This window comes from Ovis aries, chromosome 3 (assembly GCF_016772045.2).
Source record: "Ovis aries strain OAR_USU_Benz2616 breed Rambouillet chromosome 3, ARS-UI_Ramb_v3.0, whole genome shotgun sequence".
NCBI classification, from domain to species: Eukaryota; Metazoa; Chordata; class Mammalia; order Artiodactyla; family Bovidae; genus Ovis; species Ovis aries.
The window spans coordinates 209,827,371-209,854,222 of NC_056056.1; the positions used below are offsets into that span (position 1 = coordinate 209,827,371).

At 52.3% G+C, this 26,852-nt stretch overlaps 1 protein-coding gene across 5 annotated transcripts; it reads left to right on the plus strand.

Annotated features, from left to right (window-relative positions):
* On the plus strand, nt 1-26,449 carry SCNN1A (sodium channel epithelial 1 subunit alpha). 5 transcript variants are annotated; one of them, XM_027967980.3, is made up of 14 exons: nt 1-149; nt 495-744; nt 2,834-3,194; nt 10,967-11,234; nt 12,636-12,829; nt 17,947-18,050; nt 18,660-18,823; nt 19,250-19,348; nt 19,545-19,662; nt 23,779-23,857; nt 23,979-24,036; nt 24,166-24,221; nt 24,591-24,666; nt 25,046-26,449. In XM_027967980.3, the coding sequence occupies exons 3-14, from the start codon at nt 2,839-2,841 to the stop codon at nt 25,424-25,426; spliced, it is 1,953 nt and encodes a 650-aa protein (XP_027823781.1). In that variant the 5' UTR covers nt 1-149; nt 495-744; nt 2,834-2,838; the 3' UTR covers nt 25,427-26,449. The 5 variants fall into 5 exon arrangements, with proteins under 5 accessions (XP_027823781.1, XP_027823779.1, XP_060270239.1 ...); XM_027967978.3 differs by lacking the exons at nt 1-149; nt 495-744 and adding an exon at nt 2,116-2,170; XM_027967979.3 differs by lacking the exons at nt 1-149; nt 495-744 and adding an exon at nt 2,449-2,670.
* Nucleotides 26,450-26,852: the final 403 nt, after the last annotated feature.

The window sequence follows — 26,852 nt, forward strand, 5'->3', positions numbered from 1 at the left end:
GCCACACCTCGGCAGGTGCTTCGGGGACACTGGGCTCGCTCCCTGGCTCAGCCCAGACCGGGCCTCAGGATCCTGCTCACTGAGGCTTTGAAGGAAAAACTATTTGCCTTGCGGCCTTGGGCCAGTGACTGGATTTCAGGCATCAACCGGTAAACAGTCGTGGCAGGGACGTGCCTCTCTGAACCTCTGAGATGGGACAGGCAGGGTGCTGGCTACCCCTTCTCTTGGTAGGATGTCCTTTGGGAAGGTGGGGATAGTAGACAGAGCTTCTCATGGAGCCTGGGAGACAGTCCAGGACCCAGATGGCTGGTGGGAATATGCGAACCTGCCTGACTTTCAAAACCAGGTGCAGGGGAGCCCCAGTTCCCCACGAGACTGTGGCTGGTCTGTCTCGGGGCGTGTGGCAAAAGCCCTAAGCAGATAACCCCCTACTTGCCGAAGAAGAATTCTGCTTCTGTTCTTCATGCTACTGCTGTTTGGTTTTGTGTCCACAGAAAACTGGTCTGTCTTTTCGGAGGGTACTTTCTTCAACTGGAAAATGAAGAAAAAGCCAGCCTTTCCCTTCCCCACAGAAGGGTCCCCTAAGGCGCTGGGGAAAGGCATGCGGTGGGTTTGGAATCCTGATCGACAGCAACTCTCACTTTAAGAGGCCACGGAGACCAGCCACAGATGGGAGCCTTCGTTTGTTTCGCAAGACCCAGCTGAGATGCCGCCTTCTCCGAGAAGTCTTCCTGAATCTCCTGGGTTAGTGCCTCTCCCTCCCTCCTCACCCCCAGGCTCCCTCAGCACTTGGCTCCCCTCTCTGTTCCGAGGATCCTTGTCTTATGACTTCATGACCTCGAGGGCCTGTCTTCTCCTATCCAGCTGCATCCAGGCTCAGGCCGGGCCTGTCTGCATGTCCCAGCCCGCCTCCTCCCGGAGGCGGGAGGAGCCAGTGGCTACCTCCTGCAGGATCACAGTGCAGACCTCTGGCCTGGGTGTATGCTTGGGTCTCTGTGCCTCCTGAGCCCTTCTCTGATCCCTCCCCCTTTTCCTACTTGGTCCCTCACTCTCTTGCTGGGTTGTCTGGGGCAGAGATTTTGGAGGAAAACCACAGCCCCCACGTTGAGCTTTTTCTTCCTTTCAGGGTTGGTGCAGCCTTGGGCCAGGCTCAGCTTCTCTCTCCCCACTCTCTTCACGGCCAAATCCCTCCTGCCTCCTCGGTGCCCACTATCCCTGGGCTCCGAGGCTCTGCCTAAGTGCCCTGGTGGCCCCTCTTCTCTGAGCACACATTCCAGCAACCCCGTGACCATAACTGGGGACATTCCTGGCCAGGCAGCCGATGGTGTAAAAAGGAACAGAATGTCCCAGGGCCCCGCCCAGCCCCCAGCTCCACCTGGGCCCCTCCCTGGGCTGGACAGGCTCAGGGTGGGGTGAGGGGTCAAGAGGGCAGGACCAGCTGGGAGAGGCAGAGGGGTGCTCCTGGGCGAGGTTGGGAGGTATTCACACCTTAGTGAGCAGGGAGGAAGCCTGCAGGCCTTGTCTCCTTCTTCTCCAAGACCCAGCAGTGAGGCTGACTCAGGGGTGCCCTTGGAAGGATTCCCTGGGGAGGGGCCCTGGTTCTTGGAAGCCCACTGGGGGCAGTCCCTGCCCCTGCCTCTCCTCCAGTGGTTGGGGAGGGGGACTCCTTTTGGGGCTGGCTCCCTCCTCCTCACCCCTCTTCTCTGCCTGTCCTCCATCCCTCCCTCCCGGTCCTTCCCCCTCCCCTCCATCCACCCACCTCCACTATCTGGCCTTCCCTGTTCTCCTGGTCCCCACACCTTGGTCTCACTCATCCTGACTTGTCCTTTTTCCTTGCTTTGCCCTCCTGTCTTTGCGTTCAGCATCACCTCCTGGTTCCAGACCTCCATCCCTCGCCTGCCTTCTTGTCTCCTGGTCTCCCTGCCTACTGGCTCCCCAGGACTCCCAGCCCTGACTTTACTTCTGCCCCACCGTCTTGCTTTTCCAGTCCGGGTGCTGCAGGTCACCTGCCCTCAGGAGCCCTCCTCCCTCGGGAGAGCTCTCAACTCTGACTCCTCCTTGGTCCCTCCTCCTGCCCGGCTCACCTTTAATTGAGATGCTAATGAGGCTTCTGCCGCTTCCATCCTGTGCGGGCGGGCGGGCTCCCTGGTCTGGCTGCTGCACCTGTCAGGTGAGGGGGAGGAGAGGCTGGGCTGCCAGATTCAACTGGAAAGGAACCAGTCCCAGTCCAGCCACAACCTGGGATTGGGAAGCAGGAGGCAGCCCAGACCTCTTGGAGCCCAGCCGTCCCTGGGGCCGAGAGGGAGTCAGGTCACAGCCCGAGGTCAGGCCCGGGGACCAGAAGGGAGAGTCCAGACTGCAGGGGAGAGGGGGTCAGGAGAGGAAGAGGGGCAAGATCACAGAGCCTGACACCTGGAGAGGAAACAGGCAAGGAAGAGAGCTGAGAGACCCAAAGAGAAGTGAAAGGCAGAGAGAGGGACAGAAAGAGACGGAGACAGAGAGAAGCTAAGACGCAGATATTGGAGGAAGAAGACCAAAGACAGAGATTGACTTTCAAGAGGAGACAGAAAAGGAGAGTCTGGGACAGAAACCGAAGAGAGTCTTATCAGGGAGGCAGAGAGGCCACTCAGGGGAGGCTTGGCTCCAGCTCTTCTGACCAGACTCTGGCAGGTCAGCAGGCTCCCGGGGACGGGGCCCGGGGAGGAAGGGGAGAAAGTGGGCAAGAGGTGGGAGGAGAGTGGGATGAGGGCACGGGCCCCAGGTGATGAGGATGGAGGAGGCACCCAGAGCCCAGAACTCAGCCCAGCCCCTCGCCCTCCCCGACCCCACCAAGGGCTCATGAAGGGAGACAAGCGTGAGGAGCTGGGGCCTGGCCCCGAGCCTTCGGCCCCCCCGCTGCCCACAGAGGAGGAGGAGGCCCTGCTTGAGTTCCACCGCTCCTACCGGGAGCTCTTCGAGTTCTTCTGCAATAATACCACCATCCACGGCGCCATCCGCCTGGTGTGCTCGCAGCACAACCGCATGAAGACAGTCTTCTGGGCCGTGCTCTGGCTCTGCACCTTCGGCATGATGTACTGGCAGTTCGGCCAGCTCTTCGGAGAGTACTTCAGCTACCCCGTCAGCCTCAACATCAACCTCAACTCGGACAAGCTCATCTTCCCCGCCGTCTCCATCTGCACCCTAAACCCCTACAGGTAACCCGAGTCAGACGTCCCTCTGGGCAGGAGACGTGATGGGCCGGGCCGTTCTGCCCAGGGAAGACTTCCTAGTGCCTGAGCCTTCTCCAGAGCAGGCTTGTTGTACCGACAGTCTCCTCCTCCACCCCTTCATCCTCCCGAAAGTGGGAGGGAGCACTGATGAGGTTGAGATGCTAAGTTCAGAAAAGCAGGGTAGGAATCAGCCCCTCCTCCTTATCATGAGATGAATCTGATGGAGATCCTGCAATGAGATGACTGCAGGTGTGGAGGGGGGCAGTGGTGGTGGTGGTGGGAGCTGGCTGGGACTGGGCCCTGGCAGGGTGGTCTGGGTTAGAGAAGGGCAGTTTGTGTTAGAGAAAGCAAAGTGGGGGAGCAGTGGTGATGGAGCTCTCCATGAGCCTCGAGGTGGGGTTGGGGGGGTTAGTGGGGGTGTAGTCACAGAGCCAGGACAGCAGGACAGGATGGAAGCTGCCCTGGCCAGGCTGCTCCTCCAGAGGCCCAGGTGGCCCTGTTGCGCTGTGCAGTCCACCTGTCCAGGTGCGCTGTTTGGGTGTGTCCTGAAGTTTTGGGTTTCACCAGCGTTCTTTGCCAATTTTCGGTTTGGAAGCCAGAGTGGGTGGTGGTAACCATGGAGAAGACCGGAGGGCAGGGTTGGGTATTTACACACACCTTTCCTGTGTCACACCTTGGTACACCTCCGGCAGGCCAGATACGGCTCTAGGCACCCAGCGAATGGGTTCATCAATAATTCCTACAATCGTTGCTGAAGGCCAAGTACTCTGCTAGGTACTGAAAGATAAGATGGAAGAGATAGGCATATAAACAAATAACCTCAGCACACTGTGACAGGTACCATAAAAACTGTGAGCTAGAGTCAGAGTGTAAGGTTTATGAGTGAGTGTGAATGTGATCGCACGAATGTGTGTGAGCAAATAAATGAGGTGTGCGTGCAATTGCGAGTGACTGGGATTGGTCACATATCAGGGGTGGTGTGGTCTGTTGTGTCCGGAGGTGTGTCATGAGCTGCTCAGGGTTGGGACATCCTGTCCTACAAAGAAAACACTGCTCTGCCACTTCACTGATAAACTCCTGTATGAGGCCCAGGGTAAGAGGCCAGTTACTGAGAAGCTGCTTCACGCACCAGACCACCGGACGCAGTGAAGGACGCAGTTAAGAACTCCTCGGGCAGCTCCTTTAATTCTTCCAACAATCCTCCGAGGCAGATATTGTTATTATTCCTGGGTTACACTTAAGGAAACTGAGGCAGAGAGAGCTAAGGCACAAGGTCACAGAGCTAAGGCACAAGGTCAGAGACTCCACTGTGACTTTCCCTGTTTGTGGTGGTTGTTGTTCAGTCACCAGGTCGTGTCTGACTCTGCAGTCCCATGAGCTGCAGCACCCCAGGCTTGCCTGTCCTTCACTATCTCCCTGAGCTTGCTCAAACTCATGTCCATTGAGTCAGTGATGTCATCCAACCATCTCATCCTCTGTTGCCCACTTCTCCTGCCTTCAATCTTTCCCAGTATCGGGGTCTTTTCCACCCTGTTTGCTTGCTTGCAAACCCCTGCCTCTTCTTAATACCCAAAATGTGAATGTGGAATAATGGAGTTTCTGCTCAGATGTTGTATCTCATTTCTTTTTCATTTGTTTGGGTTTTTTTTTGTTTGTTTGTTTGTTTGTTTTGTGCAGCATGTAGGATCTTAGTTCCCTGATCAGGGATCAAACCCACACCCCTGTATTGGAAGCACAGAGTCTTAACCACTGGACCACTAAGGAAGTCCCTGCATCTCATTTCTGAGCCTGTCTTATTCCCTCTCTCAGCCTTCTTTCTCTTTCCCTGGTGCCTGCGGCTTTGCTTCTCTTCTGCCCAACCTCAGAGCTCCCAGCCCTCTTCCTTCCCCTACTTCCCCCACCCTCATTCCCTGGGGCAGAGGGGAGGGGAGGGCAGGCAAGCATGAGGAACTAGCCAATAGTAGGCTCTCAATAAAGACTGGTTGAAAGATACGGGTGAGAGATGGACAGTGCAAGGTTAATCTGTTGAGGCCTGTTTATTTTTCAAGGTTCCGCAGGGTGCAAGGCCCTGGGTAGTAGAGGAAAACGCCCCAGGAAATGAAAACCAGAGCCCTGGCCTCTGGGGCTTGCAGGCTAATTAAAACTCCCTCCTGCAGGAGTTAGTGGGGAGACACCCAGCACCCTGGATAGGAGGGGAGTCAGAGAAGGCTCCTCAAAGCCGGGGAAGGATATGGAGCCCCTACTATGTGTTAGATCCTGCACTGGGAGTTCTCTAAGCACTACCTCATTTAATCTTGACAGGCCCATGGAGACAGGCATTATTATTTCTATTTTGCAGATGAGGAAGTGGAGGTGAAGTAACTGAGCAGGGTCAAACAGCAAGTAATAATAAAAAATAACAACGAGAACTCTGGCGGTCCAATGGTTAAGACTCCACACTTGCAATGCAGAGGATGCCAGTTCAATTCCTGGTCAGGGAACTAGGACCTCACATGCCATAGGGTGTGGCCAAATATAAAAAAAAAAAGAAAGAAAAAAACACCAATGATAATGGCTAACACACATAGTACTTAATATGTGCCAGACAAAAAAAATTTATATTAATGAAATGATTTAATTTTCATAACAGATCTCTTATGTAGATACCAGTATTGCTCCCATTTTATAGATGAGGAAACTGAGGCCCAGAGAAGTTAAGTAATTGCTTAAGTTCATACAGGGAACTGGTGGTGAAACAGATTCAAAAATCCGTCGCCCCCCCCATCACATAGAAGCCAGTGAATCTAGGGTCAGTAGCTGAGTCGAAGACCAAGTATGTTTGCTTTCAAAGGTCTTTCTCCCATTGAAGTTTAAGAAGGGGCCAGGCAAAGGTATCCAGGGTTGGGGGCTGGTGGGAGCCCGTGGGGAGCAGCAGGAGTCCAGAGGGAGGGAGAGAAGGGAAGGATCCGGGTTATTGGTTCCTGTTCCAGGAGAGAGGCAGGGGTGGGTGCACAGGTTGATGCAGCCTGGTGGGTGGGGACCTGCGTGTGACTCATGCTGCTAGCTGGCGTGGGTGCTGGAGGCAGAGGCAAGATAGGTGACTCGGACTGGGAAGCAGGGAGGGGGTGGAAGTCGTGGAAGAGATAAAGGAGCTTGTGAGATAACTGGAGGCAAAGTCAGCCCAGGTGCCCAACTGCACGTGGCAGGAGTGTGGCCAGCAGAGGGGGAGGGGTATTCTGGGCTGTTCTGTAACTTCCAGGAAAGGGGATAAGGCTGAAGACCTTCATACTAAGAAGGAGGTGTTGAGAGTCCAATGTGAAAGGTCAGCCACAACGATCCCCATCTCCTTTCTGATTAACAAAGGGCTCTTTTCACCCAAGAGAGGGGGCCAGACAAAGCCCCATCAACAGCAAACAGAGCCCAAGAACATTTTTTTTTCATTCAATCCTGCGGGGGGACTGAGGCTGGTTTTAAGGAAGAGTGTGGCATTCTTGGACAACAAAGAAGGTCATGGAATCTTCCTTCCCCTCAGAGAGCTGCACTGAGGGAGGGGAAGGCTCTGAGCCATGTCATTCAACCTTGACCCTGGGGGGGACCCTGCACTGCCCCCCACTCCCCCCACAGGATCTGGAAAGCAGGCTTTGCATTGGCAGGACTGGGAGGGACAAAAAGCCCAGACTCTTAGAGCTGGGACCCCCTCCCCCTGCCACCCCCACCAGTGATGGACTCCTTTGTGTCAGGAATGTCACTTATCTCTGCAGCAACTGCTGATGGAAAGTTCTTCCTTAGGTAAAGCTGCAGCTTGCTGCTACTGCTAAGTTGCTTCAGTCGTGTCCAACTCTGTGCGACCCCATGGACGGCAGCCCACCAGACTCCCCCGTCCCTGGGATTCTCCAGGCAAGAACACTGGAGTGGGTTGCCATTTCCTTCTCCAATGCATGAAAGTGAAAAGTGAAAGTGAAGTTGTTCAGTCGTGTCCTACTCTTTGCTACCCCATGGACTGCACCCTACCAAGCTCCTCCATCCATGGGATTTTCCCGGCAAGAGTACTGGAGTGGGGTGCCATTACCTTCTCCGAAAGCTGCAGCTTACCTCACTGTAACTTCTGCCCTCCGGCCCTGGTTCTGTCTTCGGAGCAGCTCTAAAGACCATCTCCTCCTTCTTTACCCAGTGGTCATCAGTTCAGGGGCTCCAAGGACAGCAGTCACCAGGCTGTCTTTTCGGCATCCATTATCATGATCTGACCTTCGTCACAGGCTTACTGGATAAGGAGAAAACTACCAGCTCAGAGTTGGAGGAGAAGACAGAGGCTCTGAGAAACGTACAGGTTTTGCAAAAGTCACCCAACTGTTTAGGTGGATGAATCAGAACTGGAATCTGGTCTTCGGCTCCACTTTTTAAAAAGAATTAATTAATTTATTTTTGGCTACACTTGGTCATCGCTGCCATGTGCGGGCTTTTTCTAGTTGTGGCGAATAGGGGTGCAGGCTTCGCATTGCCGTGGCTTCTCTTGCTGTGGAGCACCATCTCTAGGTGCGTGAGCTTCAGTAGTTGTGGCGCACAGGCTAAGTTGCTCAGCCCCATGTGGGATTTTCCCCTACCAGAGATCCAGCCCATGTTCCCTGCATCAGCAGGTGGATTCTCAACCACTGGACCATCAGGGAAATCCCTCTACTTCTGTTAAGATCACAAAGTCACAGGGCAGTTGAGTGGCAGGCTCTCCTGTCTCCTCAGCTTTCTCTTCTCCAACAATAGGTTACTATTATTTTACTATTATTGTTCTTATTAAAGAACTGTTGTGACCATAAAAACAATAGCTGCAGTCAGACAGTACTCACTCTGCCAGCTCTTTTTCTCACTGTGTTTCTCATATGTTAATTCACTTAATCCTTATGACCACGAAGGTTAAGTGGTGAGGCTACGAAATGATCCTGGGAAGCTGATTAGAACTCAGTTCCTATAACTTTTACTGCTTTTTTTTATTTTTAACTTTTAATGTTATATTGGAGTATAGCTGATTAACAATGTTGTGATAGTTTCAGCTGCACAGCAGAGCAACTCAGCCATACATACACATGTATCCATTCTCCCCAAACTCCTCTCCCATCCTGCCTGCCCCATAACACTGGGCAGAGTTCCCCATGCTATATAGTAGGTTCTCATTGGTTCTTGGGAGCCTGGTGGGCTGCCGTCTCTGGGGTCGCACAGAGTCGGACACGACTAAAGCGACTTAGCAGCAGCAGCAGCAGCTGTTCTTTTAATGACCAATAACAGACAAATCTCGGAATGCCAAACACACACCTTCGACCTGAGCTGCATTTCTCCCCTATGAGAGGATGAGGGGCAGCCAGCTAGACTTTTATGAGGGAGATGGTGGCTGAGGACTGTGAGGTTTGGATTCGGCACATGAAGACCACCATGTGTGTGTGTGGTGGCTGCTCAGTCTTGTCTGACTCTTTGTGACCCCATGGACACAAAGGCTCCTCTGTCCATGGGATTCTCCAGGCAAGAATACTTGACTGGGTAGCCATTCCCTTCTCCAGGGGATCTTCCCAACCCAGGGATCGAACCCAGGTCTCCTGCACTGCAGGCAGATTCTTTACCATTTGAGCCACCAGGGATTGTTCTCCATATCGGTGGTACCATTTTAGACTCCCGCCAGCAGCAGTTTCGGATGCTCCACATTCTTACCAACACTTGATGTCATCAGTCTCTTCGTTTGAGCCTCAGTTCAATTCAGTTCAGTTCAGTTGCCCAGTTGTGTCCGACTCTTTGCGACCCCATGAATCGCAACACACCAGGCCTCCCTGTCCATCATCAACGCTCGGAGTTCACTCAGACTGTCCATCTGGTCAGTGTGGATGTTAAATGGTACCTCATTATGGTGTTAATTTACATTTGAGTACTAATGATGCTGAGTGCCTTTTCATGTGTTTAGTGACCATTTGAATATTTGAGGGGTTCCTTTTTAAAACCATGTCATTTTCTTTTTGATTTGTAAGAAATTTTTATATTTCAGGATTTCTTCTTTAGATATTTTTTATTCTAATGAATTTTGCCTACCCCTAGGTTGTGAAGGTATCTTTGATGTTTCCTTTTCTAATCTTTATGGTTCTGAATTTTTTGTTTGGGTTGCTTGACTTAATTTTTGTATACAGACTAAGGTAGAGGTTGAGGTTCTTTCTTTCTTCCCCCCCTTTTTTCATACACTATCCAGCATCATCTTTTTTAAAAAATTATTTTCCTCATTGAGCTTGAACAGGTGCTTTGGTCAAAAATCAGGTTGACCATATATATATTTGAGTTTATTTCTGGACTCTATTCTGTCCCATTGATCTTTTTATCCTTATATAAGCACTATACTGTTTTGATTACCATGGCTTTACAGTCTTAAAGTTAGGTAGAGTAAGCACTCCAACTTTGCTCTTCTTTTCCAAACTTGTTTTGGCCATTCTAGATTTTTGCATTTCCAAAGCAATCTTAGAATTGACCCGTCAATTTCTGCAAAAATGTCTGCTGGAATTTTGATAGGGCTTGGCTTGAATCTGGGCTTTCCGGGTGGTTCAGTGGTAATGAACCTGCCTGCAATGCAGGAGATTTAGGTTCAACCCCTGAGTCCGGAAGATCTCCTGGAGAAGAAAATGGCAACCCACTCTGGTATTCTTGCCTGGAAAATTCCATGACAGAGGGGCCTGGTGGGCTACAATCCTGGGGTCAAAGAGTCCCACACAACTTCTCCACTGAGCACATATGCACGGCTTGAGTCTAGAGAGCAATCTGGAAGGTGGCATAGGAGTTCCCGATCTACTAACGTCTGCAGCTCCTTTTATTTTGGTCTTTATTTCAGCATGATTTTCAGTGTACAGGTCTTATACACCTTTCATCAGATTTACTCCCAGTATTTGATGTTGTTTATGCTATTTAATATGGTGCTCTTATTTCATTTTCCATTTTTTGGATCGCTGGCATGCAGAAACATTTTTTGCATATTGGTTTTGTATCCCGCAACCCTGTTTATTTATCGGTCCTAGGTGTTTGTTTTGTTTTGGTAGAGTCTATCCCTAAGGCCCTGCTACTTTGCCTGCTACTTTCATGATGGAGATGATACAGGCTCTGTATTGAGAAGGAATGTGAGGATTCATACTGGACAGTGTTTAACTCACGGTTTTTGAGCCCCACCTGAAACTCCTTAAAACCGAGTCTTTGGTGTAGGAGGGCGGGGAAAGGAGAGTGTGTGGTATCGGTATTTTTAAAGTTCCTCGGAAGGTTCTAGAAGTGCAGTTGAGAGTCCCCGATTAAGAAAGTGTCAAATGGCAGACGGTCAAAGGCCACCCAGGCCACCCTCGCCGAGAGGTGGCGGATGGCCCATGCACCTCGGGTCCGTGGGAGTGTCTGGGCCTTGCCGGCCCACCCCTTCTCCTGCCTTGGGAAATGGCAGACAAGTTCCGGGTTCCCTTCCAGGCCAGGGCGAGTGGGAAGAGAGCACCTCCCGTCTCTCCCTAACGAGAAACATGTGGCAATAAATGCCGTCCCCGCCGGGGCTCACTGTCTCCTCCAATCACCAGGAGGACACACCTGTCTCCGCTCCCCTACCCTCGCCCCAGAGATAGCCCTGTAGACCCCAGAGCTATGCCCCGCAGACTTCTCTGGGCTGAACTGATCTCACCCGTTACAGACGGGGAAACTGAGGCATGGGAGATGGTGGAGTGGGAGAGGGGGCGAGGATTGTTACCAGGCCGCCACCTCCTAGTCCGACCATTTGCCATCGCCTCTTCCAGGTACAAGGAAATTCAAGAGGAGCTGGAGGACCTGGACCGCATCACGGAGCAGACACTTTTCGACCTGTACAAGTACAACGCCTCCCACACCCTCGTGGCCCACGCCCGCTCCCGCCGCGACCTCCGGGAGCCTCTGCCGCACCCTCTGCAGCGCCTGCCCATTCCGGCTCCGCCCCACGCGGCCCGCAGAGTCCGCCGCGCCGGCTCCAGCGTGCGGGACAACAACCCCCAGGTGAACAGGAAGGACTGGAAGATCGGCTTCCAGCTGGTAAGGCACCACCACCGCCCCGCTACCGCCCCGCCCCGCCCCCGCCCGGAGGCCCCGCCCCCGCCCCCGCCCCTGCGCGCGGCAGTCGGCTCAGCTCCCCGCCCTCTGCGGCCCGCCTTCGCTGCCACTGATACGAGGCGGGAGTCCGCGCGCTGGCAAAATAAATAGGTTACATACAAGAATAAATTTGAAAATTAAAATTAAATAACGTCTCTCTGGGCACCAGCTTGTGGAGGCTCCTCGCTGGGGGCCTTTATGTGGGAGCGTTTATGGGGATGGGAAGTCAGATCTACTGTGGAAATGCTCTTTCTGAATTCTGATCCCCAGTGTGGGACTCACTTGGGACCTTCCAGGGTGATGGGGCATTGGGGCTCCGGCAGGCCCAAGACAGAGGATTGTTGTTTAGTCGCTCAGCTGTATCTGACTCTTGGCGACCTCTTAGACTGTAGTTCACCAGGCTCCTCTGTCTATGGGATTTCCCAGGCAAGAATATTGGAGTGGGTTGACATTCCCTTCTCCAGGGGATCTTCTCGACCCAGGGGTCCAACCCAGGTCTCCTACATTGATAGGCAGATTTTTTACCATTGAGCCACCAGGGAAGCCCGTATCTATCTATCTATCTATCTATCCTCTCTCTTAAGCCTCCCTCCCATCTCCATTAATTTTTTTAGTTTTCTTGCTATCGTCTCCCTATTCTGTCTTGGGCTTCCGCGGTGGCTCCCTTGTGGCTCAGACGATAAAGAATCTGCCTGCAATGCGGGAGACCTAGGTTCAATCCCTGGGTCAGGAAGATCCCCTGGAGGAGGGCATGGCAACCCACTCTAGTATTCTAGCCTGGAGAATCCCCATGGACAGAGGAGCCTAGCAGGCTATAGTCCATGGGGTCACAAAGAGTCTTACACAACTGAGCAACTAAGCACACACACCCATATATACATATACATATATATATATTTATGGCTGATTCATGTTGTATGGCAGAAACCAACACAATATTGTAGAGAAATTATCCTCCAATTAAAATAAAAATAATAATAAAGATTAAAAAAGGGGGAGCGAAGCAGAGAGATGGTACCCAGAGACCAGGGTTCCAGTCCCCTCTTTGATACTGGGACAAACTGCTTGATCCCTCACAGTATTCCCATCTGTGAAATGGGGAGAGTAATCTTTGCTTCACCCTCCTCAGAAGCTGCATAAATGACCCCAAGGTGTGTGCAGCTCCCAGTCTCTATCAATCCTGTGCTCTCCAGGTCTGCTGTCTTCCAGGCTTCGGCTTCTCCCAGCCTGGCTCCCCGCCCCTGTCTATCAGTCTTTAGGACCCCAGACCATTCATTGCTTGACCTTGCCCCACCCTGCTTACCCTTGCTGCTGGTCCTCTGATGCTCTGGTCTCTGTGTCCAGTGCAACCAGAACAAATCGGACTGCTTCTACCAGACATACTCGTCAGGGGTGGATGCTGTGAGGGAGTGGTATCGCTTCCACTATATCAACATTCTGTCCAGACGGAGACAGGACACCTCTCCCTCGCTGGAGGAGGACGTGCTGGGCAAATTCATCTTCACCTGCCGCTTCAACCAGGACTCCTGCAATGAGGCGTGAGTCCTTCCCTGCCTCCAGGCTTCCTGCTCTGCCCACCGCCCCCACCCCCGGTCTCCGGTCTCCTTTGCTGGACCATCCTGAGACCCAGCATGGAAGGCACCCTGAAGTGCTGGTTGAATAACTGAATGCCTGCAGGTGGGGAGAAAGGGAAAGTATTGACCTCAGGTCTAAACCTCTGCCTGGGGAATGGCCCTGCGGGACATGTGTGGCTCCCTGCTCCCTGGGTCTGCGGAAGTGTCAGATGGGAGCCTTGAGAAGGCCGAGCTTGAGGTCTGGCTTTGAGAAACCAAGGACTGAAGCATGGCTCCCTATTTTTCTGATGCCTCTTTCTCACTGGCATCAAACTCGAGAATGCCTGGAAGGTCATCTGGTCCCCTGCTCCGCTGGCTCAGATAATGCAGGCAGCAGTGGGGGGCGGATACAGCATGGACGGAATCAGGGACTAACCCTCAGCTCCTGCTCTGGCTCTGTTTCTTCTGGATCAGGTGACTCTGGGCATTTCACTCCACTCTTCAGAACCTATTTCTTTGTTTATGAAATGGAGGGAAATGAGATTCTTTCAGTGTTCACTGAACCAGTATTTTTGACTGTCTGGACTATGTGCCAGTCACTGTTCTGGGCATTTGGGATACATCAAAGAAGAAGAAAAATATCCTTGCCCTTCTGACACTTTTTCTTTCTTTGACCACACTTTGTGGCATGCAGGAGGATCTTGGTTCCCTGAGCCATGCCCCCCCACTGGCATCTCAGAGTCTTAACCACTGGACCACTGGGGAATTCCCTTGACACTTATTCTTAAGCAATGAAGTTGATAACATCTGTCTTTGAGTGCATGAGATAAGGAGTTTGAGGGCACTTTATACACTGCAGTGAGTTGTGGGTCTCATTGTTGGTGGGAAGTGACTGTCACGCAGGTGAAGTGACTTGCCTTAGGACACCAGGCCAGCCAGAGCCTAGGGTCCCCCTCACAATACTGCACTGCCCGCCTGGCATTCTCTCAGTCACATCTCCTGTCATGATGTCCTTGCAAAGAGGTCATGGCTGCTGCCAGCTCTCTGAGGGCTATGGGGGGGAGGAGGCTAGGAGTAAGGGAGGTCCCCTTCTGTAGCCGCTGCTCACCCCCACCTTCCCCTCCGTATTCCTTGAAGTTCAGGCATGGTCTCCCTGCCTCTACCCGGCTGAGGAAGGGCCCGAGGCAGCATCTCCACCCCACAGGGACCCTGTCCCTTCCTTGTCCCTGAAGACTGTCGGCAGGGCCAGGTGTCACCTGCTTCTGCACCCCACCCCCGCCTGGAGCACACACTCTGCCTGCACACACCTTTGCTCCTGCCTTGGGTTTGTGTGTTTGTTTGAGGACAAGTGAGGCAGGAGCAGCACCTGAGCCTGTGGCAGCCCACAGCTGCCACCGAGTGGCTCTGTCACCGTCTTGCTTTGCCCGCCCCAGGCTCCCGCCTTCTCATCAATGGAAAGTCCATAGTTCATCTCAGTCTTGACACTTAGGTCACTTCCTCACTTCAGAGCCCCATCGACTCTCCTCAGGGTTATCATAAGCCCCTAATCTGTCTCTCCACCTCTCGAGCCTCCCTTTATTCTGCGACCACAGGAAGCTTTATTCTTCAGCCTTCTGACCGCACTTTGCTGCAGTTAACTATTCCAGACAGTCCTGTGTGAAATCTGTCAGTGGCTCTCTGGCCTTCGGGATCGAGTTGAAGTTCTTTATCATGGCTTTCTCAGCCCTTTCCTACTCTGTATTCAATTCTCTTGCCTCTCTCTCTATGATCTTTTCTTTAATAACAGCTTTATTGAGTTGTACATCGCATACCACAAAATTCATCCTTTGAATGGATATAATTCAGTAGTTTTTACTATATTTACAGAATTGTGCAACTATTAACACTGTCTAATTTTAGAATGTTTTCCTGTCTCCCTATGTTGTCCCCTCCTCCAAGCCTTGGGAACCACTAATCTACTAACCACTGTCTCTATGGATTGCCTACTGGGGACATTTCATATAAATGGAATCACATAATATATGGTCTTTTGTGACTGGCTTCTTTCACTTAGTAATGTTTATCCATGTTGCAGCATGTATCAGGAATTCCTGCTTTTCTTTTCTTTTCTTTTTTCTTGACTGCATCACAAGGCAAATCTTAGTTCTCTAACCAAGGATCCAGCCCTGGTTCCCCCTGCAGTGGCAGTGTGTAGCCCTGACCACTGGACCGCCAGGGAAGTCCCCCAGTTCATGTCTCTTTTTCACTAAATAGTTTTCAATTGGATGCTTATGCCACATTGAGTTTATCTATGCTTTGTGGATGAACATTTGGGTGTCTTTCACTTTCTGGCTCTTATGAATAATGCTGAATGCTGCTATGAATGCTGTACACATGTGTGTATGGATGTATGCTTTCATTTCTCTTAGGTAGATACCTAGGAGTGGAACTGCTGGGTCATATAGTAATTATATAGTTAATATTTAGAGGAGCGTCAGACTGTTTTCCAGGTATCTGTGCCATTTTACATTCCTACCAGCAGTGTGTGAGGGCTGCAAATTCTCAACATCCTTGCCTTGTTATATCTGTCATTTTGTCTTATTGATTCCCTATACCCTTTCTTTTCTTTTTTTTTTTTTCGCTGCACCATGAGGCTTATCGTATCTAGCCCCAACTAGAGACTGAACATGGGCCTACAACTGTGAAAGTGCTGAGGGCCACTGGACCACCAGGGAAATCCCTGATTTCCTATACTCTTAATAGAAAATTTATATAGCCCTTACTCAGTGCTAAGCACTGTTCTGCTGCTACTGATGCTAAGTCGCTTCAGTTGTATCCGACTGACTCTGTGCGACCCCAGAGATGGAGGCCCACCAGGCTCCGCCGTCCCTGGGATTCTCCAGGCAAGAACACTGGAGTGGGTTGCCATTTCCTTCTCCAATGCATGAAAGTGAAAAGTGAAAGTGAAGTCGCTCAGTCGTGTCTGACTCTTAGCGACCCCATGGACTGCAGCCTACCAGGCTCCTCCATCCATGGGATTTTCCCGGCAAGAGTACTGGAGTGGGTTGCCATTGCCTTCTCCGAAGCACTGTTCTAGGTGTCATTTAATCCTCCTAGAATCCCTATGAAGTCAGTACTAGTATCATCCCCATTTTACAGATGAGGAAACTGCGACATAAAGAGATCAAGTGCTTGGGCTGGTCCCCCAGCTCACAGTCGTTAGAGCTGAGGTTCAAGTCCAAGTAGCTTTGCCCTGGAGTCCGTACTCTTCACCATCATGTTACACTGCTTCTCATACACCCTCGTAATGCACTCAATGTGTTTCTCTTTGTATGTGTTTTTACCAAGTGTGTGTGTAATGTGGACGTAAATGGTGTTGTATGATGTATCTCCTGTTGCCCTTCACTTTTTAAACTAAGCTCTGTGAGTTTAAGATTCATCTACGGTCTGCTCTATGGATTTCACCTGCTGCAGACAGCCCGTGGTGTCCCTGTCCCCTCCCCTCTGAGCAGGGCTCCCAGGCCTTGTAGAACTGGCCTCTTCCTCTTTTGTCCCTCCCTGAGCACAGCCTGAGCTCTGGAAATGCTGCCATCCTAGCTCTTCCCAGAATGTGCGCTAGTACTTCACACCCTGAGCCTCTGCTTTTCGAGGCCAATGGACTATTCCAGATCATTGAGCTCCATTTCTTCGTTTTATAGATGAGGACAGTGAGCTTAAGGAAAATGGTTTGCTTAAGGCTGTATAGTCATCGCCCCCCACTCCTCATCTCTGTCCAGCCTTCTTCCCTCCCCTACTTCTCTTCCTTCCTCCTCTACCACCCTCAGCCCAAAGACCTGTCCCCCTCTTCTCCCTGCTGCCCCCATGGCTGGGAAGTTAGAACAGATACCCCCTGTTGGCTGGGGAGTTCAGTTCAGTTGCTTAGTCGTGTCTGACTCTTTGCAACCCCATGGACTGCAGCACAAGAGGCTTCCCTCTCAATCACCAACTTCCGGAGCTTGCTCAAACTCATGTTCATTGAGTCAGTGATGCCATCCAACCATCTCACCCTCTGTCATCCCCTTCTCCTCCTGCCTTTAATCTTTCCCAGCTTTAGGGTCTTTTCCAATGAGTCAGTTCTTCGAATCAGGTGGCCAAAGTACTGGAGTTTCAGCTTCAGCATCAGTCCTTCCAATGAATATTCAAGACTGATTTCCTTTAGGATTGACTGATTGGATCTCCTTGCAGACCAATGGACTCTGAAGAGTCTTCTCCAGCACCACAGTTCAAAAACATAAATTGTTCGGTGCTCAGTTTTTTTTATAGTCCAACTCTCACATCCATACATGACTACGGAAAAACCATAGCTTTGAGTTAGATACCCCCTGTTCCCATGTGGGCTCTGGCTGCAGTGTGCACAGCCTCCCCATTGGGGGACATGTGATTTGCTGTCAAATCATGTTCCTATTGTAGCAACACAAACCTGGGACTCCTTTCTGTCTGTTCCCGAGCCTGTCCCAGCCCTGCTTTGGACCTCCCAGTGGGAGGCATGCTGTTGCAAGACCTGTTCCTGCCGTTGGATCTGACCTTCCTGGTCTCACTGTCTTGCCCCTGCCCCCTACCACTTCCTTTCTCTTCCGTTCATTCATCAACTATTTGTTCTCGATCTCCTGTATCTCCTACATGCCAAGAAACATGCCATTAACCCAGAGATGATTCAGCCATGAAGGAGATTTGTTTCCTGTCCTCAAGGAAATTGTAATCCGATTGGGGAAGTAAGATGTAGACGTGTGAGAAGCCAGGGATACTGCAAGAATTCATAATGTAGTGCGGCACCGAGAGGGGAGAGGCCACAAGGCCAGTGAGGTCGGGGGGCCTGGGGGAAGCAGCCTGGGCGAGAGGTAGCTGACCTGGACCTGAGCCCCGTCTCATGCTTGCTGCTTGTGTCAGCTTGGGCAGCTACTTGACCTCTCCGAGTCCGTGCTTCCTCTCTTGTGAAGTGGGGATGATGCCTAGTGAGAGGGCCTGGGTGAGGCTCCAGCACCAGGTCCACACATAGTAGGTGATCAGGAAACAAAGGGCTCTGAAAGTGCTCCCCCTGACCCCTACACCTTCCCTTCTGACCCCACTCTCTCTCTTCTGAATAGGAATTACTCTCACTTCCACCACCCGATGTACGGAAACTGCTACACTTTCAACGACAAGAACAGCTCCAACCTCTGGATATCCTCCGTGCCCGGGGTCAACAACGGTGTGCTGTCCCGACCCCAGCCCCAGCCCCTCCGCTGCCCTGTGTGCCCACATCTACCTGCCTTGAGCTCCTGTCCTAGAAATACTCCAGGCCTCTCTGCAGTACGCCCATCTGTATCCTGGAAAATCCTCTTTGCTTTTTCTCCCCTCTGGGTACCATGTATTCCATCCCAGGTGTGATAGGAATCCTGTCCTGGCTCTGGCTGGCCCTGCACCCCAAATCCAGCTCGTGCATGTACGTGCTTGGTCACTAAGTCATGTCTGACTCTTTGCGACATCATGGGCTGTAGCCCATCAGACTCCTCTGTCCATGGAATTCCTAGGCCAGAATGCTGGAGTGGGTTGCCATTTCCTTCTCCAGGGGATCTTCCTGACCCAGAGATCGAACACATGTCTCCTGCATTGGCAGGTGGCTTCTTTACCACTGAACCACCAGGGAAGTCCCCCGGATTCAGCTCAGGGGTTGCCAAGTCCATTTGGAGGTCTTCCTGAACTTGCTGCCCTGGGAGGCTTAGAGACTAGGCAGGGTGGGATGATGGGTTTCCACACCCTGATGCTTCTCTCAACCAATGTACCCTGCCCCTGGCTCTGTTCCCCCCGTTCCTCCCAGGCCTGTCCCTGACACTGCGCACAGAGCAAAATGACTTCATCCCACTGCTGTCCACGGTGACCGGGGCCCGGGTGATGGTGCATGAACGGGATGAGCCTGCCTTTATGGATGATGCTGGCTTTAATCTGCGGCCCGGCGTGGAGACCTCCATCAGCATGAGTAAGGCAAGGACGCTGACTGGGAGACCTGGGGAGGACCCCAGATGAGGGGCAGAGAGAGGGCTTGGAGGGTGACAGCTAGAGGGCCAGAAGAAGCTGTGATGGGTGAGCTTCGAGCATGTAGCAGTCTTCAGGAGCAGAAATCTGGGGCGAGGGGCTGGCCAGGTTGAGTGTGCATTAGGAAGTAGCTTTCTGAGGAGTACACGTGGGATGAGAATACCAGGAAGGGGTTTGGAACATGCTGAGGGTTCCAGGGGATGCTCCAGGCCCAGCGTCCTCGGAAGTAGCCCTGGGGGCATGTTGTGAAGTGACCAGGCATGTGGGAGAGATGGTGGAGGACATACAGCCAGGGACTGAGGGAAGACTGCGGTTAGGAAGAGGCCTGGACCACTTGCTCTGACCTCTGACCTCTTGGTGACTCTGGGTTCTTAGGAAGCCGTGGACAGACTTGGGGGTGACTATGGCGACTGCACCAAGAATGGCAGCGAGGTCCCGGTGGAGAACCTTTATAATACCAAGTACACGCAGCAGGTGAGTCCCAGCCTGTTTCCATGGCAACCGTCTCCCAGCCGTAGCCACCAGGTGTGCGTAATGGGCGATGGGAGCAGTGGAGTGAGAGGTGGAGGCACACCACGGGGGCTGGTTTGTCCACCCCTCCCCTGCCATCTGGGGCTGTGGGGGGGTGGGCAGGCCTGACCCTGTCCCCCTTCATGCTCCCCTCCTCCAGGTGTGCATCCATTCGTGCTTCCAGGAGAGCATGATCAAGGAGTGTGGCTGTGCCTACATCTTCTACCCACGGCCTGAAGGCGTAGAGTTCTGTGACTACAAGAAGCATAATTCTTGGGGTGAGACTGCGGGAGGCCAGCGCCCGCTCCCAGCCGAGCCCAGGACTATCCCAGGAGCCCTGCACTCTCAGCACCCCCACTGTGGCTTCCCACTCCCACGTCCTCCAGCCGGTTCTCCCACCGACTCCTGTTTCCCGGTTCTTAGATGCCGCCCTGTCCATTTTCCTCTCACTCTGTCTGTCTTCCCTGTTCCTCCCTCACCGTTTTTCTCTCTCTTTTGACTTCTGTGTGTTTATAATCAGATGTCCCCATTTAAAAATAACTTATGGGACTTCCCTGGTGGTCCAGTGGTTAAGAATCCACCTTGCAAAGAAGGGGACCCAGGTTTGATCCCTGGTCAGGGAACTAAGATCCCACATGCTGCGGAGGGACTGCACCCGCGAACCGTAACTAGAGAATCCGTGAGCCGAAAGGAAAAATCCTCAAGACCTGACCCAGCCAAATACATAATTAAGCAAATAAATATTTTTTAAAAAATAAAAATAACTTGTGGCAAAAGGAAAGAAGAGCACGTGAGGAAGATCTCCCTGGGTTCCTTGCTCTGCAGGTAGCATCCTGCTCACTCCCTAGGGTACCAGCAGGGCTGTTGCTGGGCGCTGGTGAGACAGTGCTGGGTGCAGGAAGAAAAGACTAGAAATTGTGTGAATCTGCCTCATTCCCTAACACCTTCCAGTTTATGTCTGCTTTATCATGGACGTAATATATAGCAGTTCAATAGGAGCAGGTGTATCATTTAGAAATGACTTGTGGAAGAATTAAAACATTAAAACTAGAGGAGAGCACAGTCAAAAGAATCTGGAAGACACTAGACTCCCCTCCTGGCCCTGTTCTAGGAGCAGATCAATCTCTTTTCCTTTTCTTTACAGCTGAGTTATTCAGCAGGGAAGCTGAGAGAGAAAGAAAGTCCCCAGCAAGAGAACACAGAACATAGAGGGCAGACATAGAATACACAGCGCGGGCATCCTTGGTCCACACCCCCTTATCTGGCCCAGCCGACCCCTCCGAGGGCTCAGGGCAGGGACACAGTGGACCCCAGGGTGGAGAGCAGCCTCTGTCTGTGCATCTCTCCGCCTGCTTTCTCTCCTGGTGCTGTTCTCTCATCCTCCCCCAACCCATGCCCTGCAGTCTCGGCCTCTGATTTCTGGCTTTCTGGCCTTGGAGAATCACAGCGCATCTGAGCTGGAGGGAAGCTCAGAGGCTGTCTTGCCTGATGGGCCCCTTTCTCAGACGAGCAAGCTGAGGCCCAGAGGGAGGACGGGATGTCCCAGGACATGCGGAGCAGGCACTCTGCCCACTGTTCCCCGGGCCCCAAAACGCTGATTGCTAGGTGGTTGTGAGTTTGAAAAAGATCCTTGAGAGAAAAATGACCTTGCTGTTTGCTAGAAGCTGTGAGGATGAGGGAGAGAAACTCGGCTAAAGATACAATCTGCCGAGTTTCCTAAGGACCGCTTGCTCCCCGGCCTAATTGCTTCCCAGTCTAATTAAAGATTAATTCTGTGATTAATTATATAAACCCTGGTATTCAGAGGGATTTGGGTCAGAAATGAAGAAGGACCCGGGTGACTGAAAGTATCACGAATAACAAAAAAACCTTACCTAGAACCTGGGAAGAGGGGTGAAGGGGGAAGCTATGGTCCCATTGAAAGTGAAAGTGAAACTCACTCATTCACGTCCTACTCTTTGTGACCCATACAGTCATGGAATTTTATACTGTTTATACTGTTTTATACAGTCCATGGAATTCTCCATGCCAGAATACCGGAGTGGGTTCCCTTCTCCAGGGGATCTTCCCAACCCAGGGATCGAACCCAGGTTTCCTGTATTGCAGGCAGATTCTTTACCAGCTGAGCTACAAAAGAAGCCCAAGAATACTGGAGTGGGTAGCCTATCCCTTCTCCAGCGGATCTTCCCAAACCAGGAATCAAACTGCGGTCTCCTGCATTGCAGGTGGATTCTTTACCAACTGACCTATCAGGAAAGCCCTTAAAAGTGAAAGCCTCCCAGTCGTGTCTGACTCTTTGCAACCCCATGGACTATACAGTCTATGGAATTCTCCAGGCCAGAATGCTGGAGTGGGTAGCTCTTTCCCACTCCAGGGCATCTTCCCAACCCAGGGATCAAACCCAGGTCTCCCACATTGCAGGTGGATTCCTTACCAGCTGTGCGACAAGGGAAGCCCATGGTCCCATTATTCTTTTTTTGGTAACAGGTGTATTGAGATAATTCATTTCCTGGGTAACTCACTCATTGACAGTGTATAGTGCAATTTTAGTATTGTGTGTGCCTAGTCACTCAGTTGTGTCCGACTCTCTGTGATCCCATGACCTGTAGCCCTTCAGGTTCCTCTGTCCACGGAGATTCTCCAGGCAGTACAGTTTTAGGTTTTTTGCACAGTCGTGGAACTGTGTGACAATTGTTGCAATCAGCTTAGAACCTTCTCACCGCTCCAAAAAAAAAAAAAAAAAAATTGTAACCATAGTGGTCTCCAAGCTTGCCATTCCCTGTGTCCACAGGCCCTCCCCCTCTCCCACCTCCCACCCTGGCCCCTCAGAAGCACTCAACTACTTTCTGTCTACTATAGATTTGCCTCTCCTGGACATTTCATAGAACACAATATGTGATCCTTTGTGATTGGCTTCTTGTACTTAGCGTTAATATTTTCAAGGTTCATCCACCTGGTATCAGGTGTTCATCTACCTGGTATCAGGGCTTCCCTGGTGGCTCAGCTGGTAAAGAATCTGCCTGCAATGTGGGAGACCTGGGTTGGGAAGATGCCCTGGAGAAGGGAAAGGCTACCCATTCCAGTATTCTGGCCTGGGAAATTCCATGGACTACAGCCCATGGGGTTGCAAAGAGTTGACTGAGTGACTTTCACTTTCACTTTCTACCTGGTAGCATATATCAGTACTTCATTCCTTTTTATGGCTGAATAATATTCATTGTACGGATAGACCGAATCTTGTTTATCCATTTATCAATTAATGGACGTTTGGGTTGTTTCCCCTTTTTAGCTGTTGGGAACAATGGTGCTGTGAACATTTGTGTACAAGTTTTTGTGTGGTCAGTGTTTTCAGTTCTCTGGGGTGTGGAATTGCTGGGCCATTTAGTAGGTTTAGGGTTTCCCCAATGGGTCAGTGCATAAAGAATTTGTGGGCAATGCAGGAGACGAAGGGGACACGGGTTTGATCCCTGGGTTGGGGAGATCTCCTGGAGAAGGGCATGACAACCCATTCCAGTATTCTTGCCTGGGAAATCCAATGGACAGAGGAGCCGGGTAGGCTAGAGTCAGACCCAGCGGAGCAACTGGGCGCACATGTGTGTAGTATGGTATTTTATGTTTAATCTTTTGAGGAACTGCCAGACTGTTTTCCACAACAGAGGCACCAATTTATATTCCCAGCAGTGATGAGTTCCAATGTCTTCATGTCCTCATCGACACTTGTCATTGTCCTTTTTCACTATAGACATCTTGGTGGTGGTGGTTTAGTCACTAAGTCGTGTCCAACTCTTCATGATTCCATGGACTATAGCCCACCAGGCTCCTCTGTCCGTGGGACTTCCCAGGCAAGAGCACTGCAGTGGGTTGCCATTTCATCTCCAATAGCCATCTTAGCGGGTGTGAAGTGGTAGCTCATTGTGGTTTAACTTCATTATTCTTATACAAAGACTGTTCCCACTTTTCTTTTTCACTTTTCAACGTCTGTCTGTATGCGGAATTTGCCTGCAATGTGGGAGACCCATGTTCAATCCCTGGGTTGGGAAGATCCCCTGGAGAAGGAATGGTAACCTGTTCCAGTATTCTTGCTTGGAGAATCCCATGGACAGGGAAGCATGGGTGGCTATAGTCCATGGAGGTGGCAAAGAGCTGGACCCATGACTGAGCGACTAACACTTTCACTTTAACAAAGGTGTAACCTGTTGGTTTTATTTTTTGCTGGACTTGGCTTTATTAAGCCATTTCTTAAACATGCTCTGGTGCTGTCACTCAGGAGCCCTTCCTGTTTTGCTCCATAATACTCTTGTGCACTGGGTGTCAGGGGTCTTGGGAGACCTGGAGGGTGTGGGTGGAGAAGGTGGAGGGGGCCTAGGAAAATGAGCACCTCTCTGCACCCGCAGGCTACTGCTACTATAAGCTCCAGGATGCCTTTTCCTCAGACCGCCTGGGCTGTTTCACCAAGTGCCGGAAGCCATGCAGGTGAGCATCCCCTCCTGGAGCCCAGGTTGGTCGTCTGGGTACCACAGAGGATCCTTGGTCCAGCTTTGAATGGGAGAACCCCACCCCTACCCTCCTCACTGAGCACCTTCTCCATCCCCAGTGTGACCATCTACAAGCTCTCTGCCAGTTACTCACAGTGGCCCTCCGTGACATCCCAGGTAGTGTGTGTGTGTGTAGCACTGTGGTCTTCCCTGGGCATATGTGTATGCGTGTGTTTGACCCCATCCCCAGCTCTGTAAGCCTGGAGAGTACGGGGGTGACCCCACTGACACCTCACCCCCTCCCAGGACTGGGTCTTCCAGATGCTGTCCCGGCAGAACAACTACACCATCAAGAACAAAAGGTCAGTCCTACCCTGGTCCTGGGCTTCCCTGCCTGCTAATGCAGGAGACTCAGGTTTGATCCCTGGGGTGGGAGGATCCCCTGGAGAAGGAAATGGCAACCCCTCCAGTGCTCTTGCCTGGAGAATTCCATGGAAAGAGGAGCCCAGCGGGCTCCAGTCCATGGGGTTCCAAAAGAGTCGGACACGGCTGAGTGACTAAACAGTAACAATAATTCCGTTCCCTGGGTCCCAGCCCTGGGAAAGGAATCTGTGGGAGGGAAAGCAGACCCAGGAAGAGGGATGGGTACAGCTGATTGGAGGAGAATGTTTTTGAGCAGCAGAGAAATTAACCCTGGGCCGTCTCTTCCCACCCTCTCCCCCACTCCAAAGGGATGGAGTTGCCAAACTCAACATCTTCTTCAAGGAGCTGAACTACAAATCTAATTCTGAGTCTCCCTCAGTCACGGTGCGTCCTGCCCCACCGAGCCTGGGATTCTCTGCGGGCGAGGGGTCTTAGTCAGGGGGCTGTCCGTGAACACGGGATTACCTCTGTGGGGCCTGAGGGTTTGGGCCTCAAAGGTGGGGGGACCAAGGAAGGGGAGAGGGTGAGCATTAGAAGGGTGGAAGGAGTGCTGGGTGATGGGGAGAAACCTCTTGAGACAGGCCTGGGTGTCAGCCATCCCCACGGTGGCCTCATTCTTGGTTTTCCCTGGAAGAAACCAGCCAGCAGTCCTGTGCTCCCAGAGGAGGGGAGCAGAGGCTAGGGGCCCTGGGGTCAGGCGAGGCCAAGTGGAGTGGAGGATGGGCTCCCTGCCAAGTACTCAGCGTGCGTCTCTCCCTCACAGATGGTCACCCTCCTGTCCAACCTGGGCAGCCAGTGGAGCCTGTGGTTCGGCTCCTCCGTGCTGTCCGTGGTGGAGATGGCTGAGCTCATCTTTGACCTCCTGGTTATCACCTTCCTCATGCTGCTCCGGAGGTTCCGAAGCCGATACTGGTCCCCAGGCCGAGGGGGCAGGGGCACCCAGGAGGTGGCCTCCACTCCAGCCACCTCCCTCCCCTCCAGTTCCTGCCCCTACCAGGCTTCTTCCTCTTCATTCCCGCCGGACCCTGCCATCTCCCCGGCCTTGTCAGCCCCTCCACCTGCCTACTCCACCCTGGGTCCCCACCCAGCTCCAACAGGCTTGGCAGAGGCCAGCGCCTCTGCCCACGCTCCAGGGGAGCCCTGAGAGGGAAGGACGGTGTCCCCTCCCCAAGGCAGGCACTTCCTTTGGTGGGAGGGACCCAGCCTTGGCAGGATTCAAGAATGTTTGGCGGCTTCCTCTCAGAGCTGCCCGGCTGCCCCTGGTGTGTGCGTGGGTGGCGGGGGGATGAAGCAGGATGGATAGGGGGCTGCGGAAATTGCCTGGAGACCCCCTGCCAGCATCACCCCGGTTCCCCCGCTGGTCTTGCCTCAAGAACACTTTGCTCTCCCCCACCCCCAGTGCAGCCAAGTCCTCTTATCCCTTGGATCAGCCAAGCCAAACTTGGATCTCTGACAAACAACTTTCCTAGGAAACAACTGACGACCAGAACAAAACACAGACAAGGGCACACAAAGGCGTGTGTGGTTTCCTTCCTAAAGATGGCTGGATTCGGCCTCAGAATGGCCCTCCACACCGCCTTCCAGTGACACAGGCGTTTGCTCTTCTTCTTGAACTGGGGTGGGGAACCCCACCCCAAAAGCCCCCTCAGTTAGTTGCTAGGCAGTTCTGTTTGCCTGACTCCCAGGGCAGGAACTGGGGCAGCCCAGTGTAGTGAAGACCTGGATTCCCAGTCAGCCTCACTACCCCATCCCCCCACGGAGCCTCGCCCAGCGCCTCTGCCCTGTGTCCTTATCTTTCGTAACTCTGCATATTTGCTCAAGCTATTTCCTTCGCCTGGAAGCCTCCCCCATCTGCTGGAGAACTCCTATGCATCCCTGAGAACCCTGCTCAGATACCGTTACTTCTGTGAAGGCTTCTTCCCCAACCTGTCTACCCCAGATCTTACCGCTTCCCTCTCCCGTGGACTCCCATCACACACCATCACATCCGTGGAAGTGCTGACGCTGCATTTAATTTTCCTCTTCATTTGTGTCTGTGTTCCCAGCATGACTGAGCTCACTATGGTTAGGGATTGAGTCTTGTTCATTCCTGTATCCTCACAGTCTAGCCCAGTGTCCCACTTGGAGCAAGTAGGCAGGTACTTAATAAATATTATTGCATAAAGAATGCCTGGAGGGACTTCCGTGGGTCGGGGAACTAACATCCCCCTGCCATAGGGCGTGGCCTAAAAGAAAATGTCTGGAGAGCTGCATGCACCATGAGGGGGCCAGGGAGCGGGTGCAAGTCCCACAGTTCTGGGTTGGGGAGTGGGGCGCAGGACAGTCTCCCATTTCCCTGGCTGCACGATGGGAACGACCATCCTTCAGGGGCCTTGGGAGAGACAAACCGTCTTGCTAGTTCTTCACGGGCATTCCTGAGCATCTGCTCTGTGCCCATCACCACGTTCAGGTGGGAGGTGAAGACAGGTGCCCTCCATCAGGAGTCCTGCTGTGCAATGCTTGGGGTTAGTGTCCCTGTCCACAGCCTGGACCCCTTTCCTTCTCGACTTTGGTCACCACCATCTGTAATC